We start from the raw sequence: 19,849 nt of genomic DNA, 5'->3' as shown, positions 1-19,849 counted from the left end.
ATTCTGTGATAATGTAAACTGAAGACAGTTCCAGATGCAGTGGCATACACATGCAGCTCCAATATTTGGGAGGCTGAGGTAGGAAGGAGCACTAGTTTAGGGCCAGTCAGGGTTACACATAGAGACAGGCTTATAAACCAAGCTAGCATGCTTAAATTATTACATAATTAATAGTTTTGAAACTGGAATGTGTTAGAAAATAAGAGTTCTGGGGTTGGGGTACTGTAGAAAGGAACCCCAGTTGTAGTAAAGCTGGAGAGCCAGACTCTATGATATTTTCATACTAATCAAAGCATTCCTTTTTATCAAGAGGTTCCATATCGTATCTTTGTGTCTAGTGATGCCTCTTCTAGTCCCAAAATGCAATTGTGGTTCTTATCTGGCTCTTCCAGGAATGTCTACATCAGCAATGACAGCATTCTTTCACAGATATCAAATATTTTAATGTGCATCTACCCTATCCCAAACTGTGAGATACCTCAAAGAGCACTGTAGCTTGGTGAGTTGTTGTATTCCAAAACCTTTCGAGTCAACCTATTGCACCCAAGTCTGTTTAGGAGATAGCAGCTCCACCTGTTCTCTATTTCAATACATCTACTTGTAAATTTGAGGTATAAATCAAATACTTGCTAAGCCTATAATTTGTGATAATTGACCTAATCCCTGTTAGCTTTTCTTTTATTCACAGCAATACAACTTCCATCTAATGAAAAATACCCCTATTGTCGCTATATTCCTCTTTAAGATGTTACTATTTATTGCTTGTTTATCTTCTGACTAATTTCTTGGACAATCTTAGTTTTATTCCTTATAGAGTGTAGCCTCTGATCTCATTATGACCAAGAAACTTTCCTTGTGTAATAAGAAAGTATTCTAGAAAAGAACGATGGCCTTTTCTACTGAATGTAGGGAGAACTTTGAGTTACCTCTGGAGGCTCCCATCAAATAGAAGTTCTGCAGACTGATGCATGAGGGTTGATGCAGGAGTCTAGAGGAAGCAGTACGTTTTGTGTCCCACAGAGCTTTAATGTAACGATTTTCATCATTAGATAAAATATTTGAAGATGATATATTATCATTTAATCTCTTTCCCTCTTATTCAAGCTTCCATTTTCTCTCTCCCTTCATTGCACTGTCTTCAGTTAGGATATCCACTCAACAATTATGAAATTGTCTATGAAGCATCAGAAGTTAAGCACCTTAGAACATATCTGTTGCATCTCTTAGTCTTGGTTGCCCATGAGAATTTCAAGGCTGACACTGAGACTTAATGTCTCTGGTTCTAGCCGGGGACATGATGAGGACTCTTAGGATGCTGAGAACCAAATCCCAAAACCGAGACCTTGCAGCTAGAGCCTTTCTCTAGGCTGACAAGGCTACTGATCAAAATTAAAGAAGCATTGTTCTTGGAAGTTACAGTATTGTTCTGGCTTCCTGAAGTTCAGACAGAATTGTAAGGAATCTGTACAGTTGTTACCTTAGACATTATTGAGTTCACAGAATAGGGGTAACTCTTGGCTTCTTTTGCATGATTTTCTAGTTTTGGAGCTATCACTTTTAGAAATTTTAACTTTTGCTAAAACTTACTGAATTATCTTCCCTCAATACCCAATCACAACTTCTGCCTTTACCCATGATGATCCCTCTACCAAAATAACTTGCCATGCAATAATCCACTTGAAATATATTCTTCCTCCAGATCTCTGATTTTCTGTAGCCATAGCTGAAAACTACACATCACTTACTTAAGTGCTATGTGAGGTACTGTTTAGTTTTTCCATTTCTTCTCCAGTAGGAATCTTTAGGGAGGAAAAGAGAAGGGAGACAGAGAGAGAGAGAGAGAGATCGAGAGAGAGAGAGAGAGAGAGAGAGAGAGAGAGAGAGAGAGAGAGAGAGAGAGAGAGAGAGAGAGAGAGAGAGAGAGAGAGATAGAGAGAGATCAGAGCCAGCTCCTCACACATGCTTCTTAATTCCTATAAGTAAGCAAAAGACCTAAGCCAGAAAAAGAAAAGCACAGGTCCAAAGAGTTAGGTATCTGATAAGTCTGGTGCCCTTTGGTGCCCTCTACTCAGAATCACTTACCAGGAAGTTGAAATGTGGGTTCTGGATCCATGGATGCTAGGAGTGCTGGCTAGTTTCAGAATTGGCCCGTGTAGTTATACAGGTAGAATCCTGCTGTGATGCTCTCAATTTATGTTCTTTGTATCTCAGAAGATCCCTCTGGGAGACACAAGCCGACAGGCAGGAAAAAATATTTTCTTTCATTAAGAACAGAATGTGCCCTGGTAATTTAGCCCTATATAGGCCATCTGTCCTACAGGACTAAGTCAATCTCCTGGGTATAGGGTTTGTACACACACATTTGTATGTGCTCAGGATTCACTTCACATATTTACCTGGTGCCTTCTATGGAGTACACAGACTCAGTTTGTGTGGGCTTCCTGCATATGCCTGTCAGATAGATACATTGTCTAACCTGAATGAAATAAAGTTAACCTATCAAAAGTATTGTCATAGAACTGTTATCATAAAAACGCAAGAGAAATAATAACCAAAATCGCACTGAGAAGGTTTTAGTGCAAGCTGCTAATTACGTAGTGGAAATATTTTAATTCAATGAAATAAAAATCTTTAATTTTCAATTAACCAATTACTTTTCTCAATCTATTTTGGGTTTTATTTTATAATTATCTATCTGGTAACTTTTGTTATCTATCATATGAGACGTTTGTTGATTTGTTTTGAGACAGTGTTTATCTGTGTAGCCTTGGATGTCTTGGACTCACTTTGTAGTCCAGGCTGTCTTGGAACTGACTAAGAACAGCCTGCCTCTGTCTCCCTGGATGCTGGGATTAAAGGTATGCACCACCACATCCAGCTGCTAGAACAGCTCTTAATCTATGACTACTTTTATTTATGCTTTATTGTTGAGAAAGACTCTTGAATACCTCCTAAGACCTGGGCATTGTCTTCCGTTCTGGCTGTAGCAGATAGGCATCAGGGTGGGTACTCTCATTCATTGTCTTTGCCTCCTCTTCCCCGAGATTGTGCAGTTTCCATGCAAACACACTTTTACAGGAACTAGTTCTCTGCAAACTTTCAAAATTCTTTCTCAATGTACTCATTTCTCTCCCAAAGCTCTGGTTGTCAAATGTAGCCATTTTAATGCTTCTAAACTTTTAAGTAACCCCTTAATCAGGACTCCACCGATGTGCTACTCCTGTAGACCTATCTGCCTCTGTTTACCAGACAGGGAACTCTTTTAAGGCTGTACATCTTCACAGACCTCTTAAAAGATCAATTCTTAACTTCATATGGAAAATCATAAAACAAGGATAGCTAAAACAATCATATACAATAAAAGAACTTCTGGAGACATCACCATCTCTGATTTTAAGCTGTGCTACTGAGCAATTACAACTGCATGGTACTGTCACAGAAAAAGACAGGTGGCCAATGGAATCAAATTTAAGATGCAGAAATAAACTCATACACTTGGACACATGGACACTTGATTTTTGACCAATGAAGGCAAAACTATACAATGGGAAAAAAGAAAACATCTTCACAAATGTGTTGTTGGTCCAACTGGATGCCAGCATGTAGAAGAATGCAAATAGATCCATATTTATCACCCTGAACAAAAACTCAAGTCCAAGTGGATCAAATACCTCAACCTAAAACCAGATACACTAAATATAGCAGGAGAAAGTGGTGAATAGCCTTAAAAGCATTGGCACAGAAGACAACTTCCTGAACCTATCACCAACAGCTCAGGCACTAAGATCAACAGTGAGTAAATGGAACCTCATGAAACTAAAAAGCTTCTGTGAGCCAACAATAGGACAAACTGACAGCCTATAGAATATAGTTTCTGGTATACCTCCGGCATTACCCAATATATGTCATACACTCTTTGTGGTTAGTTTTCTGGCACTTTCTAGAGAAAACAATATCCAGTTATCTTAGGCTCCAAAGTGTCTTATTGATTTGATTTAATCTAATGTTTATTGCATTGAAATATACTTGATTTCCCCCCTAAGTTTCTGCCGTAGCCACTAGACTGTGCTTTCTTGAGTAAGGGGGCCTCAAAAAATTTGTTTATCTCAGAGTTTCATTTCTAGTACAAAATGATTTTCCGTAAGTAATTTTGAAAGTTTTAAAGAGAAGGTGTTGGTTTAAATATGAATTTAAACATTTAAAAATGTTATTTAATATTTAATTTATCTTCCAAATCCTGCATGCTGTTCCCATCATCCTTCCCTCCCTCCCTCCTTCCCACCCTCCCTCCCTCCCTCCCTCCTGAAATTAGAAAAAAAGAACTGACATGAGAATAGAAAGGACTAAAGTTGTGCAATGTGTGTGCATGTGTGTGTGTGTGTGTGTGTGTGTGTGTGGTGTGTGTGAGAGAGGAGAGAGAGAGAGAGAGAGAGAGAGAGAGGGAGAGAGAGAGAGCTGGGTTGATACTTCTAGAATATGAGAAAGGAAGTTAAGAGTTAGAGCATGAAGGTTTCTAATTAATGATGATCAACCAGATGAAAGAAGAGTGGAAGAAATTAGGAGCCTTCTTTCTATTTCAAATCTACATTCTGCATTATACTCTCATAAGCACTCAATGAAAGCGTCTCAAGAGATCCGCTGTCTGATAAGCCTGTTCAGATATTTGAATCCTTTTGTATGATCCACGGCCTCCCCCAAAGAGTGCATGAGTGTAGCTTAGGATTGGCACAATATCCCCCTTGCCTTTTACTCTATCCCAAGATTTTGTCAAATTTCCTCTCAAGGTCTACTCCAAATGCCATCCTTACAATTTTTCCAGGCGCATGCCTAGCTATAGTCCCATGAGTATCATGGAGATGGCTTGATGCTTTCATTTTTCTATGAGGTCAGACTTACTGGATGGAGGTAGTCCCTTCTAGCAGGCAGAAACAGTTATGTACTCTATTTCTTAGAAAGGAAATGGTGTATTAGGGTTCAGATCCCTTTTCTTCCCTGGAGAAATGCAATCTTGCTGGCTCTGAAGAAGTTTGAGAGTCAGGAGCACAGTATGATTTGACATTCTTGAGTGTTCCTCTTAGGTCCTTATAATCCATGATACCCAAAGTAGAGTCACTATTGTCACTGAAGTAAGTGTTCATGTCTGCTTTTGACATAGGTATTCATTACTCTCTCTTATTCTCCCCTATTCTCTATTCCTCCCTTCTCATAGAAACCTACATACTTTACATCATATATATATATATATAAATATAAAAAATATATATATATTACAATAAAGCTCTTTGGAGGTGGGTGTGACTATTTGAAATCTCATTTTCTGTGACACTGAGTCAGAAGGAGTGGAACACATCTGGGCCCATCTTGAGCTAAATAGGATGAGTGTGTTCCAGGCCAGTCTATGAAATAAAAACAAGCGATGATTGTTTTTCTTAGTCTCTTTTATTTAACTTAAACTAATGATCTCCAGGCATGGCTAAGTTGGTAGAGTTTTTCTTTTTAATTTTAATTTATTCACATTGCATTCCGATTGTTATCCCCTCCCTCTTACCTCCCACTCCCACTATCCCTCAATCTTCTGCCTATTCCTCTCCCCTAGACCTCGGATGGGGGTACCCTCCTACCACAACTGTCTGGCTACAGCCTATTAGGTCTGTAGAGGGTTTTTTTGTTACACTGGGTAATGATGAAAACAGAGACCCATAAGTATTCAAAGTGCTGAAAGGAAATGTATCAGCTCAGGACCCCAGTGACCAAGTTCTCAGCACAAAGGAGATTTATTTTCCCTAGAGGAATGGAGAACAAGAAAAAAGAGATAAAGACAGGAGATAAAGGATGAAGGGAAAGGAGAATGGAATAAGGGAGAAGGGAAAGGGGGATTTGTCTTCTGGAGACAAAGAAGTGCCTCTGGATAAGGAGAAGATAGAGGTTGCACATAGAAAAATGGAGGTTTATAAAGTACAAGTGAAAACTTCATGTAAGGATAGGTGTTTAATTTTAACTGGGCATATTAATTAGGTGAGTCAAAGGGGTTTTTGGTTGCTGAACTTCAGTATTTTGATAGTTGGACCTTGGTAGTCAGCCTCAGGAGGAGGAAGTGTCCAAAGTTGGTGGCTATCTTTAGGTACGCAGTCTAATAGTTTTATCAAGGCGGAGGGAATGGGAGAGAAGGGAAAGCCTGCCCAAGGACATGCTTTCCTCACTCAAGCTGGGCAGAGCCCCTTCAAGAATGGGTTGGGCATCTATGTTAACCTGCGGTTCTCTTATGTTCCTATATTTCATAGAGAATCACAGAATAGGGAGGAGAAAGAGTGTAAGAGCCGGAAGGTAGGCAAGAGTGCTATGGGATGACTTTGGATGAGGCATGGGCTGTTGCCTGTAGAAGACTTGCCTAAGATCAAGCCATTACAAAAAATTCCAACAAGGATGTGGGAGGGGCTGGTGAAGTCCAACCAGTAGCGGAACTTCTATTGTCAATTCATGATTGCTTGGGTAGGGAGAGTCATTTTTCCTTGGGGTGAAGCCTCTAGTAGGTTGTCCACATCCTAGAGGATAACTCTTCATCAATATGCATTTGGGCAGTATTGATTGAACTCAGTGAGTGAAAATTTCTGCCTGTAATCCTCTCACTCAGGGAGGCAGAGGCAGATGGATCTCTGAGTTCAAGGCCAGCCTGGTCTACAAAATGAGTCCTGGACATCCAAGGCTGCACAGGGAAGCCCTGCCTCTAAAAAGCACAACAAAGAAACAAAAACAAACAAACAAACCACAAGAAAACTAAAGAGAACATGAATTTGGAAAGGATATATGCTGGAGTGGAAGAGTAACAGATGAAAGGATGAATATGATTAAGGTACATTGTACATATGCATAAAAATTTCAAAAGAGAAATAAAAACATGATTAAAGGAACAAATCTACATACATGAAGAAAAACTGATGTTAAATATGCAAGATTCCAAATATTTTAGAGTTCAACAGGATGCAAACATTTTCATGTTGTTTTGAGTTCACAGTACCAAATTAATTGTTAAAGCATTTGTGGGCAGAAATATTGAAGCTCAAAAAGGTTATTCTAGGCTTTTGTTTGTTTCCTTGTAGTCTCTCTCTCTCTCTCTCTCTCTCTCTCTCTCTCTCTCTCTCTCTCTCTCTCTCTCTTTCTCTCTCTCTCTCTCCCTCTCTCCCTTCCTGCCTCTCTCCCTCTCTCCTTTCCTTCTTCCTTCCTTCCTTTTCATAGATTTTGTTACACAGGAGCTCATTATGTAGTTTAGACTGGTCTGGAACACACTCATCCTATTTAGCTCAAGATGGGCCCAGATGTGTCCCACTCCTTCTGACTCAGTGTCAAAGAAACTGAGATTTCAAGTAGTCACACACACCTCAAGAGCTTTATTGTAATTTTCAGGTCAAACTTCCAGAAGGGGACAGAATCTGAGATTAATTGAATGTATGTTTTATGACATTCAGTTCATCATTTACCAGTATACTCTTGGTTTTGATAATATTCCATGACATTTTTATCACTATAACTGGTTCTGACATGTGACTAGATAGAAACTTTATTTGTTTTTTGTTTTTTTTTTGATAGAAACTTTATGTGGGAATATGTCACTCAAGGTCATTAGTGGGCACCAACTTTTCCCAATTCTCTTTTCTCCCTCTAGATGTTTTCTCCTGACATGGGCTTAAACAAAAGGTTTTTGTTCTACCTTTAATAGACTGGAGTAGATCTAAGATTTTGGAATCTTTATATAATGTCTTCTGATGTTGTATACTAACTTATGAGCCATGGAGGGCTATGTAATGGGATTGGCCTTTATGGTGACAGTGAGGGGAGGTGAGCAAAAATCTTTTGAAACTTATCATTGTTCTGATCACTTACTGTCTTGTGGAAATTAAACAAAAAATGTCTCTAATGTTTACTTCTGACTGGGTATCTTTATGTCATTATTGAACTGCTATGGAAGATCTTGGAACTAAATTTCAGTGGAGTTTTGGGTTAAGCATTCTTAGCACTCTCTCCCTTATCTGTTTTGTCCTGACTCCGTAGATAACAGGGTTCAAAGCGGGAGGAACGACTACATACAGATTGGCCAGAAGTATGTGGATGTAGTGAGGGATATTGTGGCCAAAACGGTGTGTCATGAATGAAAAGAGAGCTGGCAGGTAAAAGGCCAACATGACACTGACATGGGAGCCACATGTGCTCAGTGCCTTAAGCCTGGCATCCCAGGATGGAAGGTGAAAGACTGCTTGGAGAATACGGATGTAGGAAAATCCAATCACAGATAAGTCAATGTACCCCACTGAGAAAGCAACTAATCCATAAATAATATTGACCCTGATGCTGGCACATGCTAGCTTTGCCAAACCCATGTGTTCACAGTAGGTATGGGGGACACCCGGACACCACAGAAAGGCAACCTCAAGATGAGAAATATAAATGGAGTCACAACAAACACCAAAGTCCTGACTATGATGACTACACCAGAATCGCTATCACCTTGTTGGTGAGGATCATGCTATACCTCAGTGGGTTACATATAGCAATATAGCGATCTATAGCCATAACTGTCAGCACCACAGATTCTAGGCCAGTGCATATGTGGATGGCATACATCTGTGTGATGCAGGCCCCAAACACAATCTCCTTGAGATTGAACCAGAAAATGCCCAGCATCTTGGGGATGGTTGCTGTGGACAAGCCCAAATCAGTGCATGCCAACATGGCTAGGAAGTAGAACATGGGTTGGTGGAGGCTGCGTTCAGTTTGGATCACAAATAAGATAATGATATTCCCCAAGACAGCTATTAGATACACTGCAAAGAAGGGAAAGCCAATCCACAGGTGCACATTTTCCAGCCCTGGGATCCCTATCAGGAGGAAGGAGGAAGGGTGGAACTGTGTCCTGTTGGAAGGAAGCATGTTAATGGTGTGGACTGATCACAGATGCATTTCTTGCAGTTTTCTGGCTTGCACTGAGAGTCCTTAGCTTCTTTCATAGTATATTGTGCAATTCTTTCAGAAGCAGAAACCCCATTCTTTAATTCCATAATATAGCACATAAGACCTACGGAGGGAATAGGAGATATTCAGCATTGAAAAAAATTGCTTCACATTTATAGAAAACCGTGTAGAAGACCTTTCAATTTGACAACAAACATGTGATTCTGTCTTTATCTCTTCAGTCTTTAAGGAAGAACTTATATAAAATAATTTAGCATTGATGATTGCACTAGCTAATTAGAATATAATGTATATATCCAATATGGAGTCTATCCATCCTTCTATCCCTCCCTCTCTTTCTCTCCCCTTCCTCTTCTCTGTCTCTGTCTCTCTATCTCTGTCTGTGTATGTGTGTGTGTGGGTGTGTACAGTATGCAATATACCACTGGACTTGGATTTGGAGATGGTGGTGGAAAAACAAAGATTGGGGATGGCATAAATAGACAGTGGCTTGGATTTAGACTATGGAATAAAATTAAGAGATTTACTTGTAGGTTTCTAGGACCCTCTGGATCCTTTTATTTTGCTATTCTCCCATGCATCTCTCATTTAGAGTCCCAATAGGATGCCTTCCCCTCTGTCCCAGTTTCCTGATAAGTGAAGGCTTTCGTGGGACATGCCCCTTGGCTAGTATGCAGATATAAGTGAGTATATACCATTTGATTCTTTCTGCTTCTGGGTTAACTCACTCATTATGATCATTTCTAGCTCAATCCATTTATCCACAAATTTCGGGAATTCCTTGTTTTTAATAGCTGAGTAGTATTCCATAGTGTATATGTACCACAGTTTCTTTATCCACTCTTCTACTGAGGGACATTTAGGCAAGCCAAGGACAATACAGGTGGTAAACTTTAAACCCCTACTCAGATCTAGCCAACGGTCAGAACAGTCTCCACACTTGAGTGGAGAGTGTGATATGACTTTTTCACGTACTATGGTGCCTCACATTTGACCATGTCCCCTGGAGGGGGAGACCTGGTGGCACTCAGAGGAAGGACAGCAAGTAGCCAAGAAGAGACTTGATACCCTATGAGAATATATAGGGGGAGGTAATCCCCCTCAGGGACAGTCATAGGGGAGGGGAATAATGGGAAAATGGGGGGGGGAGGAATGGGAGGATACAAGGGATGGGATAAACATTGAGATGTAACAAGAATAAATTAACAACAAAAAAAAGACACTTACAAAAAAATTGGTCATATAAAAAAAATAAAATTAAGAGATTTAGAGACAACTGGAGACTATTACACAATTCCATAAAACAATGCAATTAGAAATTTAAAATCCTCTTGTGCACTAATATTATAACCATTACACAAACAGCACTGGATACTCCCAACTTTTTAAAAACATTTTTTTTGTGATTTATGATCTTTTAATGTTTATGGTGCATTATGTAAATAGACAATATTTATAGTATTGTAAAGTGGGAGGCAATGTCAGAATTTCTTTTTTAAAGATGGAGCAATATGAAGAGTATTTACTTGTTTCCATTGTAGTGCTGTGTCTAGTTCTTCTGGTATAGTATGTGATAGTATTTCTAAGTTAGTTACTGGCTAGCTGACAGAAAAATTGAACTCATCTGTTGCCTTATTTGCTCATCTGAGTCATTACTGCTCTGTGGTATGGATGCAACTTGTAACATGATGAGGTAATGGGTGTGAGCAAAGTAGCCTATTACTTAACCATAAACCATAGAGGTTAAATTTTGTGGTAGACTCTGGGACACAGGTGATAGCCAGATATTGACTGTGCTGGTTGGGTTCAGACAGTGATGCATCTACAGCAGTGCTGTGGATGGTATTGCCCTGATGGTCCTTTGAGTACAATGTATTCTAATTTGGTGGCATGGATTTTAAATACTAACTGTCCCTATGACTATAATATAGCTTTTAGAACTGCTTTGGAATTAAGGTTGATATAGCTCATTTAGATTGGCATGTGCCTATATTACATCCCATTTCCTCTACTAATATACTATGGAATTTTTCCAAATATGTGTTATAATGAGCTATTTTGTGATGTTTACTCTCTTGGTTGGCTTATCCTAGTCTTTCCCTCCCTTTGGTTCTGATCATATGAAACTCAGTATCAATTACTGGCTTTCACTCCACTGACCTTTCATTGGATCTGTCTTTGTGTTCATCCCTAGTCCATGCCTCAGTGCATAATAGGCTAAGCAGTTCTTTAAATTTTCTTTTCACTGAAAAGAACAATACTTAGATTGTTTTGAGGGAATAGTGCTCTAGATAACATTTAAGGAGCTTTCTTGGTGTTTATAAATATTATTGAAGTATTAAAACAGATCTGATACTGACAACTATGTTCCCACCTACAAAGGTTATAAATGAAGGTCAGGTTATGACTATCTATCCATATACATGTATATATGTTATTAATACTACATATATGTTATATACTATTCAATAGTTGCACCAGCTTTTAAAATACATAGCCTATGGGTAACAAAACTTGTCCCGTGGTTTGTGTAATACACAGGGATAGTCTGAAAGCTAGAATTTATGGATTTGTGGTGTGCTTACTCAGCCCATATTTTTTCCATTTTATATTGTGTTTCTTTTTTAACATACACATTTATATTATTACACATAAACAAAATAAACTACATACAGCAGGAAGAACCATGAGACAATCAGGAATTATATAAATTTTATATTCATAGTGATTTGGCTATTTGTATTTGGCAAACTTGAAGTAAACATCAATATCTATCATATGTCATTTCTATTAACTTAAAACATCTATCTAGGTTTAAAAACATCTTAACTCCTAACCAACTAAGACTAAACTATCTGGTCTTCAACCACGTCAGAGACTTGAGAAGGAATAAAACTTAGTTACCTTAGTGAACCAGAAGTGCAGGTTAGCAGCTTCCAAAATTAAAAAATGACTCAGACAGTTTACTGCCTCAACAGATTCAGCCCATATTAACAAAAGACAAATCTATATAGATACAAGAAACACAAAAAACTCCAAAGAGACAAGAACAAAAAAATACTTCTCATGACACATCATACTTAAAATACTAAGTATATAGAACAAAGAAAGATTATTGAAAGCAAGCACAAACACACACACACACACACACACACACACACACACACACACACACACCACAAATAGAGGAAAACCTACTAGAATAACAGCTTATTTATTAATGGAAAAATTAAAAAGCCAGGATATCCTGGATCAAGTTACTTCTAATTCTAAAAGATCACTGGTGTCAAGCTAGTTTACTGTACCCAGCAAAACTATCAGAGTTGAAGGAGAAAGGGAAACCTTTCCATGAGTAAGCAGCCTACCTTAAAACCAAAAGCAAAACAAAGAAACCCAAATCCCAACAACAACTAAATAATGAATAAAATAAAATTTAAAATGCCTTGGGAAAAGTAAGTAAAAGAAGTAAAAGTTTATGTTTAAGTTCAGTTTTATATTGTTGTGGTTTCTTGTGACTTTAAATCCCAATTTTCCTTGCTATGTAGTTTTCAATTCAGTGAAGTTTTTCTTTTTAAACATTAGGCTGTACTTCTTATTTTATTAATTGTGTTTTCTAATGTATTGTCTCTGGAGAGTTGTACATGTTAGTTCAAGTTTTAAAGTAATTTGATATATTTTAAAATGAAATTTAAATTTGTCACTAATGTCACTTAATCTCCCATTTTAGTCTGAAATTATTTTCTCTCACCACCATGACTAATTGGAAATTTGGTGCCATCAAAAAAGACTAGTAGAAATGTATTAGGAGGAAAAGCCACCATCTGTGCCAGTTAAGCTGTTTCCATGGATATTTCTCTTATGTATACAATATTCAATTCTTTGTTCATATGCTCCTGACTGGATGTGTTGAAACCAGTTTGTTTTCTTGTCACTATGGATGCTGATATCTGATTTTAAGCAATGAATCTGAGTTATTTTCAAGTCAACCCTCTACCATGTACCTTGGTATCAATCTACAGGGTCTACAGAGTCGCTGGCTGACTTGCTGGAGCTCATTACTGACTGGTGAATCTTCTATAAGCATTATTGGAACTTACTCACCCACCTCTGACCAACATCTGAGAAGTCGTTTGAGAAGAACTGGATGCCACAGACTGCAATCTGTGAGGACTAAGTTCTCAGTAGCTAGAGCCAAGGAGTTTAACAAGACCTTAGTCCTCTGGGGAAAGCTGTCTCCCATTGAACTGTGTCTGAGGACCTAGACACAACACAGAAAATTCCCACATCTCTGAGGGCAGATCTCTGTGTTCTGCTTCTGGGTACCAATGCCCAGTGTCTATCACCTAGGGAATAATCTCCCCTGAATGGGTCTCAGGAGGTTAGCTACGCAGAGGAATAATGGCTTCACATTTACATTTCAAATCTCACTGTGGTTACAGTGAAGCCACTTTTGGCTGAGAAGCAGAAAAGGCAGGAAAAAAGCAATATTTCCTCAAAGTCATCATTGAAACACACATAAATTAATAAGTGGTAGAGAAAGATGACTCTAAGTAATTTCCAAACTTGGATACACACACACACACACACACACACACACACACACACACACACACACACACACACACACACACACACACACACACACACACATACACACACACACACACACACACACACACACACACACACACACACACGCTTTTTGTGAGCATTTGGTGTCCCTAATTCCATATATTAATTAATAAAACAAAAAACAAATATGCCTATACATGTATTAATTGTTGTTCTTATTGCCGGCGCTATTGATGTCCTGTTCAGGAAGTTGTCTTTTGTGCCAATGCATTCAAGGCTTTTCCCCACTTTCTATTCTATCAGACTTAATGTATCTGGATTTATGTTGAGGTCTTTGATCTACCTGGGCTTCAGTTTTCTGCAGGTTGATAGATATGGATCTATTATTCTACATACCAACATCCAATTAGACCAGCACTATTGGTTGAAGGCACTTTCTCTTTCCCATTGTCTATTTCTGGCTTATGTATAAAAACGTCAGGTGTTCATATGTGTATGGATTTATGCTGGGTCTTTAATTAAACTCCATTGATCAGCATATCCATTTTTTTTATGCCAGTACCATTCATTGTTTTATTACTGTAGCTCTCTAGCGAAGCTTAACCAAAGAGCTTTCAGGGGTCAGACCTAGACCATCTCCATTTATGTAGCAGATGGACAGCATGTTCAGCATGTGGGTCTTTTAAAAATGGGGCAATCTCGGACTCTGTTGTCTGTCTATGAATCCCTTTCCCCTAGCTGGGCTGCCTTGTCTGGCCTCTGTGGAAGATGTGCTTATTCCTGTGACTTCAGGTGCCAGGATGGGTTGGTATCCCTTAGGGGTCTCCCTTTCTCTGAGAAGAAGGAGAAGGGAGGAGTAAGGGGGGCATGAGGGCATGACTGGAATTGGATAGGGCCAAAGAGTGATTAAATAAAATTTAAAAAATGGTGATACCTCTGGACATTCTGTTATTGTATAGGCTTGTTTTAGCTATCTTGTTTGTTTGTTTGTTTGTTTTTTATTTTCATATGAAGTTGAATATAGCAAAGACTCCTAGTTCTGGGGGACACAGTGCTTTAACTTGCCATCTTTGGTAACCAGGCCAGACTTTAAGTGGAGGCATTGGGGCTTTATCACTTTTTATAGGTCTTTTTCATAGGTGATGAAAATGACAATATACAGTCCACATGGCTTTTCTCATAATGCAGTGAGTTAATGCAATCAGATAGAGTATTATAGTCTTTCACAGGAGATATAAACTATTATCAACACATAAATTATCCTCATTACTTATTTGAAATAGAATTTACATATGTTAAATAACTAAATAAGTAAATGAGTTAGAAAAAACTCAGTTGCATTTTAAAAATTTTTTATTAATTTATTCTTGTTACATCTCAATGGTTATCCCATCCCTTGTATCCTCCCATTCTTCCCTCCCTCCCATTTTCTCCTTATTCCCCTCCCCTATGACTGTTCCTGAGGGGGATTACCTCCCCCTGTATATGCTCATAGGGTATCAAGTCTCTTCTTGGCAAACTGCTGTCCTTCCTCTGAGTGCCACCAGGTCTCCCCCTCCAGGGGACATGGTCAAATGTGAGGCACCAGAGTACATGAGAAAGTCATATCCCACTCTCCACTCAACTGTGGAGAATGTTCTGACCATTGGCTAGATCTGGGTAGGGGTTTAAAGTTTACCGCCTGTATTGTCCTTGGCTGGTGCCTTAGTTTGAGTGGGACCCCTGGGCCCAAATCTGCCTATCATAATGTTCTACTTGCAGGTTTCTAGGACCCTCTGGATCCTTCTATTTTGCTATTCTCCCATGCTTCTCTCATCTAGAGTCCCAATAGGATGTCCTCCCCTCTGTCCCAGTTTCCTGGTAAGTGAAGGCTTTCGTGGACCATGCCCCTTGGGCTAGTATGCAGATATAAATGAGTATATACCATTTGATTCTTTCTGCTTCTGGGTTAACTCACTCATGATCATTTCTAGCTCAATCCATTTATCTACAAATTTCAGGAATTCCTTGTTTTTAATAGCTGAGTAGTATTCCATAGTGTATATGTACCACAGTTTCTTTATCCATTCTTCTACTGATGGGCATTTCTTTTAAAAATAACTTATTAGTATTTATTATTTATTCACTTTACATCTTGCTTTTAGCCCCCCTCCATCATCTCCTTACGGTCTGACCTACCTCTCTCTTCCCACTTCCCCTCTCCTTTAGTGCTCAGAAAGGGAAAGCCCTCCTCCCCTACCATCTGACCACAGCCTATCAAGTCTCATCAAGAGTGTCTGCATCCTCTTCCTCTGTGCATTTCTTCACTCAGTATATAGCCCATGAAAAGCACACACTTTCCTCTGATCTAGATGTATATTTCCTTTGACCACTAGATGTCAGCAATATGCCTATGGCAAACCAAAGTTCCTAGATGCCATCTATTTTCATGTAGCTCTTGTTATAGGTTAGACAATACAATAATTCCATTCCGGATAACTATGAGGTAAATCAACAAAAACTTGTTTGCCAGTTGAATTGTATGGATACTAATGGTCAAATCAACTACATTTTTGCAGAATTACTAAAGGCTCCTTAAGCTATCACCCTGCCTCTAATACACACATTCTCTCTCAGAAATCTTTTATTTTTTATTTTTTTAGGATGGAAAGTATAGGGCAGAAAGTTGGTAACGTTTTAAAATAATGGTAGACACAATTTAATAACAAATTGTCAAATTATAGAGGTAAGGTGTTTGTTTTTACAGTTTTGATTAGAGTATGCTAATTGTCCATATATAAAAATGTATATAAAATATTGATGATGTTTATCCCTCTATTACCCTCATATAATCCCTGTTGCTTTATTTTCCTTTCCCCCTTATAATCCTCCTTCTATCTTCATGATGACAACCCCTATATTTCAAAAGTAAGAAAATACTTAATTAACACTATCTGAGCTTCACATTTCACATATGTGAGTTAATTATTTCTGATAAAGATAATCTATCTGAGAGATCTTCTTTCTGTTGCTATAAGAAAATGATCCTAAAGATGAGTCTATTTGATATATATTTTAGGCATATGTAGCTGCTTATTTAGACTTCAGTCATTTTGTTTGTAAGATAAAGGTAAGATCCGGTTTTGATGGATTTTCATTCTTTTCCATTGGAAATTGGTAGCAAATAACTTCCAGGTGCATGAGGCAGAGGCTGTTAAACTCGAGTTCAATTCATGCACACAAGCCAGGAAATTCTGCGGGTTGCTACACCAGGCAGGAATGGGGATTATCTGGTGTCATTCAGAACAGGAGCTACTCAGGTCTACAGGGATGAAAAGATACTATGCTTTACTGTCTTTGTGGCCTTATATACTCACATTTCTTAGCCATCTAATAATTGAGTAATTTTGTATTGATGCATATATCTAGACAACACTTCTGAAACACAAAGCATGCAGGTCATATCTATGGATTTTGAAGCAAGAATTCTTTAGCCAGTCATGAACTTCAGCTCAATAGCTATTTAAACAAAACTTCATTCTTCATCCATATTGAGAACTTGACAACGTGAGCAAATATTCAAAGTTCAGTATTAAGAAATTTTACTGATACAAAGAAGGAATCAATTATCTTAAGAAGTAATCTTATGGAGATCTTAATGAAATCACAAATCTAAATTCCTGTATAAAAATAATCATCCATTTCTATTTTAAGTCCTAAAGGTGCTCATCCACTCATTAATATGTTTTATTAAATCATATCAGGAAGCTGAGGGCAGAAAAATAGAATAAGGAAGTCAATCGTCATCTCAGTCACCAGCCCAGCTTGAAAGAGTCACATCAGCCAATGGTGCTATGGGCCATTGTCCTTGCTTTGCCAACCTCAACAAGTTCCTAGCTGTACTAATAACATTGTACTTTCTCTTAACTTCCATTGTCCGCTAAGATTTCCTGCATCAGGGCCACTAGCAAAAACATCTTTATCTGCTCTTGTTGAACAATCTACTTTTCCAAATCCTTTTTAAGGGCAAAGATCATTGTTAGCCATCTACATCTACAGGCTGTTTTCAGAGATGGTGGGTGAATCATTAATCTGCTCCAGCAGCAATGCCTGAAAGAGACCAAGCATTGCTACTGAGGATGTCAATGATCCTGCCCAGTGAGGGCCTAGAAGCCCCCTTTATAGTACTCACACAAGTCACATTTTAAGCAGATTATAAGGACCACAAAGGTAAGAAGCAGAGCTATGCTCCATAACAGCATGAAGTCCTCAGGATGCGCAGTTCTTGGGTTATGCTTCTGAGACACACCCATCGTGGGTTGCTAACTGGTGGGCCACATTCCATGCGTTCTAGAGCTGTTTTGCTGCTCCTCTTGCATGGACCCCAACAGATACCTAAACATGTAGTCAGAGAATTGAAACCTCAGTCTCAGTCTCACCGCCTTAAGGAAGTGAAACAGGCCAGCCACCTTTGAACTACAGTCTTCCCCAGAGTTCTGGCCTACAAAAGTTGTAAGAAAGAGGGTCCTGTTCTAAGCTACTGAGTGTATACTCATTTCTTTCGTCTGCATTAGAAAATTAACATGGTGAAGTATAGTCAAAAGAAAGAGGAGAAAGAATCAAGAAGGATCATTTTCAGAAGACCTGACAGTACACATACAGTAGAAAGAATACTTAACTGGGGAACAGGCGGCACAAGAAAATACGTGTGTTAAAGACCAAGAAATTGATTCAACATTCATTTATAAGGGCTATGAATGGTGGCAACCATGCTGCCAAGCAATTTAGAGAGTAGGGACACTTCCACCATTACCATAAACTGGCCAAAAAAAAAAAAAAAAGTTACATGCAAACTCAGTATTAGGAAATTTAGAGTACCTATTAGGAATATTCTTCTAACAAAAAAATGTAAAATCGTAAGCTACATGCAGGGCTTGGTGTGAGTAGGTGAGGTGGCTTAAAAGACAAACCAATGATGAAATAGGTTCTGGGATAAAGCTAAGTGGCAGGAAACTTGCCCAGCCTCTGGAAGTCACTCAGAAGCTGTGAAGGAGGAAGAATAGAAATGTGCTAAGGTCTGGGCTTGCTATAATACTGAGTTTAGTGTGGGGAGCCAAGACCACAGCCGGCAAGCATCTCGGACTTGGCGTAATACATAGAGTGGACCTGGGGCAGGCTGCCTTGTGACCTCTTTCCCTCCTTGCCTCAGGGTACATTCCAGAAGGCTGCCTTGCTACCTCTTCCTCTCCCTCAAGGTACTCTCCAGCTGCTCTCAGTATTCCCGGAATTACAGAGGCCTTCAGAGGATGAGCGAAACAAAGTCTATAGATAACACCTTGTGGTTCCAGATGCCTAACAATTCCACCCAGCCCCAGAACCACAGGGGCCCTCGCCCTGCCAAACTTCCTGACTTCTTGATATCTTGTGAAAACCGCCCACCTAGATCACCCCACTCAGCCTCCTGCTTCAATGGTATATAGTTGCCTGTGAAAAAATAAAATTTTGTCAGCTTGATCAGAAAAAAAAAAAAAAGAAATTTTACTGAGATTTTTTTAGCTTCTGCCATAAAATTGACCCTCTATTCTCCTCTTAATTTCATAAAGTCCTATGTACATGAAGGCAAATGATAATCAGATTTAATTTATCCATAGACACTTGCAATTACTCACACCAACAACGACTTGGATCAAACTGGAGTATCACATTTTCTTAGTGTTCTTAACGCAGTCTTTCAGATCCCTTAAGACACCAAGACTCAGTTTACTGGAGAAAGAATAAAGACAGGGAGTAGGGGGAGAAGGAGCGAGAACACAGAAGGGGCAATAATGACTGTAAGGATAAGACATAGAGAAAGTAATCAATGTGAATCAATGATTTTAGAGATGAGGGGGAAAGTCTGGGCTTGTTGTAAAGAATAGCATCCCATGAGGCGTTAGATGTTCTGATTCAAACACCACTAACTACTAAATCAAGAGCTAAAACTTGCATCTACAAAATAATTGTTAGGTCACAATGTCCTTCAGTATTCAAACTTACTTAATGAGAAAATGTGTGGAGAAACGAAAAAGAGTAATGCCATTTACTGCAAGGGATTCTCTTCAAAGGCCATTGCCACCTTCAGCATCTACATGACTTCCTAAACTTTGTTCAGACATGTGGAAGCAGGTGGGGACACTGAGCAAAACTGTGTTCCTCTTAGTTATCAACACTAAAGCAGCTTAATCAAAATGCAAGACATAGAAACCACACCTAATATTATAAAGACTTTCAGGAGAACTCAGATTATTATACCTTGAGCCATATGTGGATACCTTTATCCAAACTTTACGTAGAA

The 19,849-nt window shown here is 38.8% G+C and overlaps 1 protein-coding gene across 1 annotated transcript; it reads right to left on the bottom strand.

The window, feature by feature from the left end:
- Nucleotides 1-7,979: 7,979 nt before the first annotated feature.
- Nucleotides 7,980-8,922, bottom strand: LOC127192265 (olfactory receptor 52E5-like). The gene is given in 3 exon segments (XM_051149592.1): nucleotides 7,980-8,398; nucleotides 8,401-8,487; nucleotides 8,490-8,922. Coding segments are annotated over 3 exon segments (939 nt in total).
- Between the last annotated feature and the right edge of the window lie 10,927 nt (nucleotides 8,923-19,849).

This window comes from Acomys russatus, chromosome 7 (genome assembly GCF_903995435.1).
Source record: "Acomys russatus chromosome 7, mAcoRus1.1, whole genome shotgun sequence".
In the NCBI taxonomy this organism is placed as follows: domain Eukaryota; kingdom Metazoa; phylum Chordata; class Mammalia; order Rodentia; family Muridae; genus Acomys; species Acomys russatus.
This window is presented reverse-complemented; position numbering and strand designations above follow the sequence as displayed.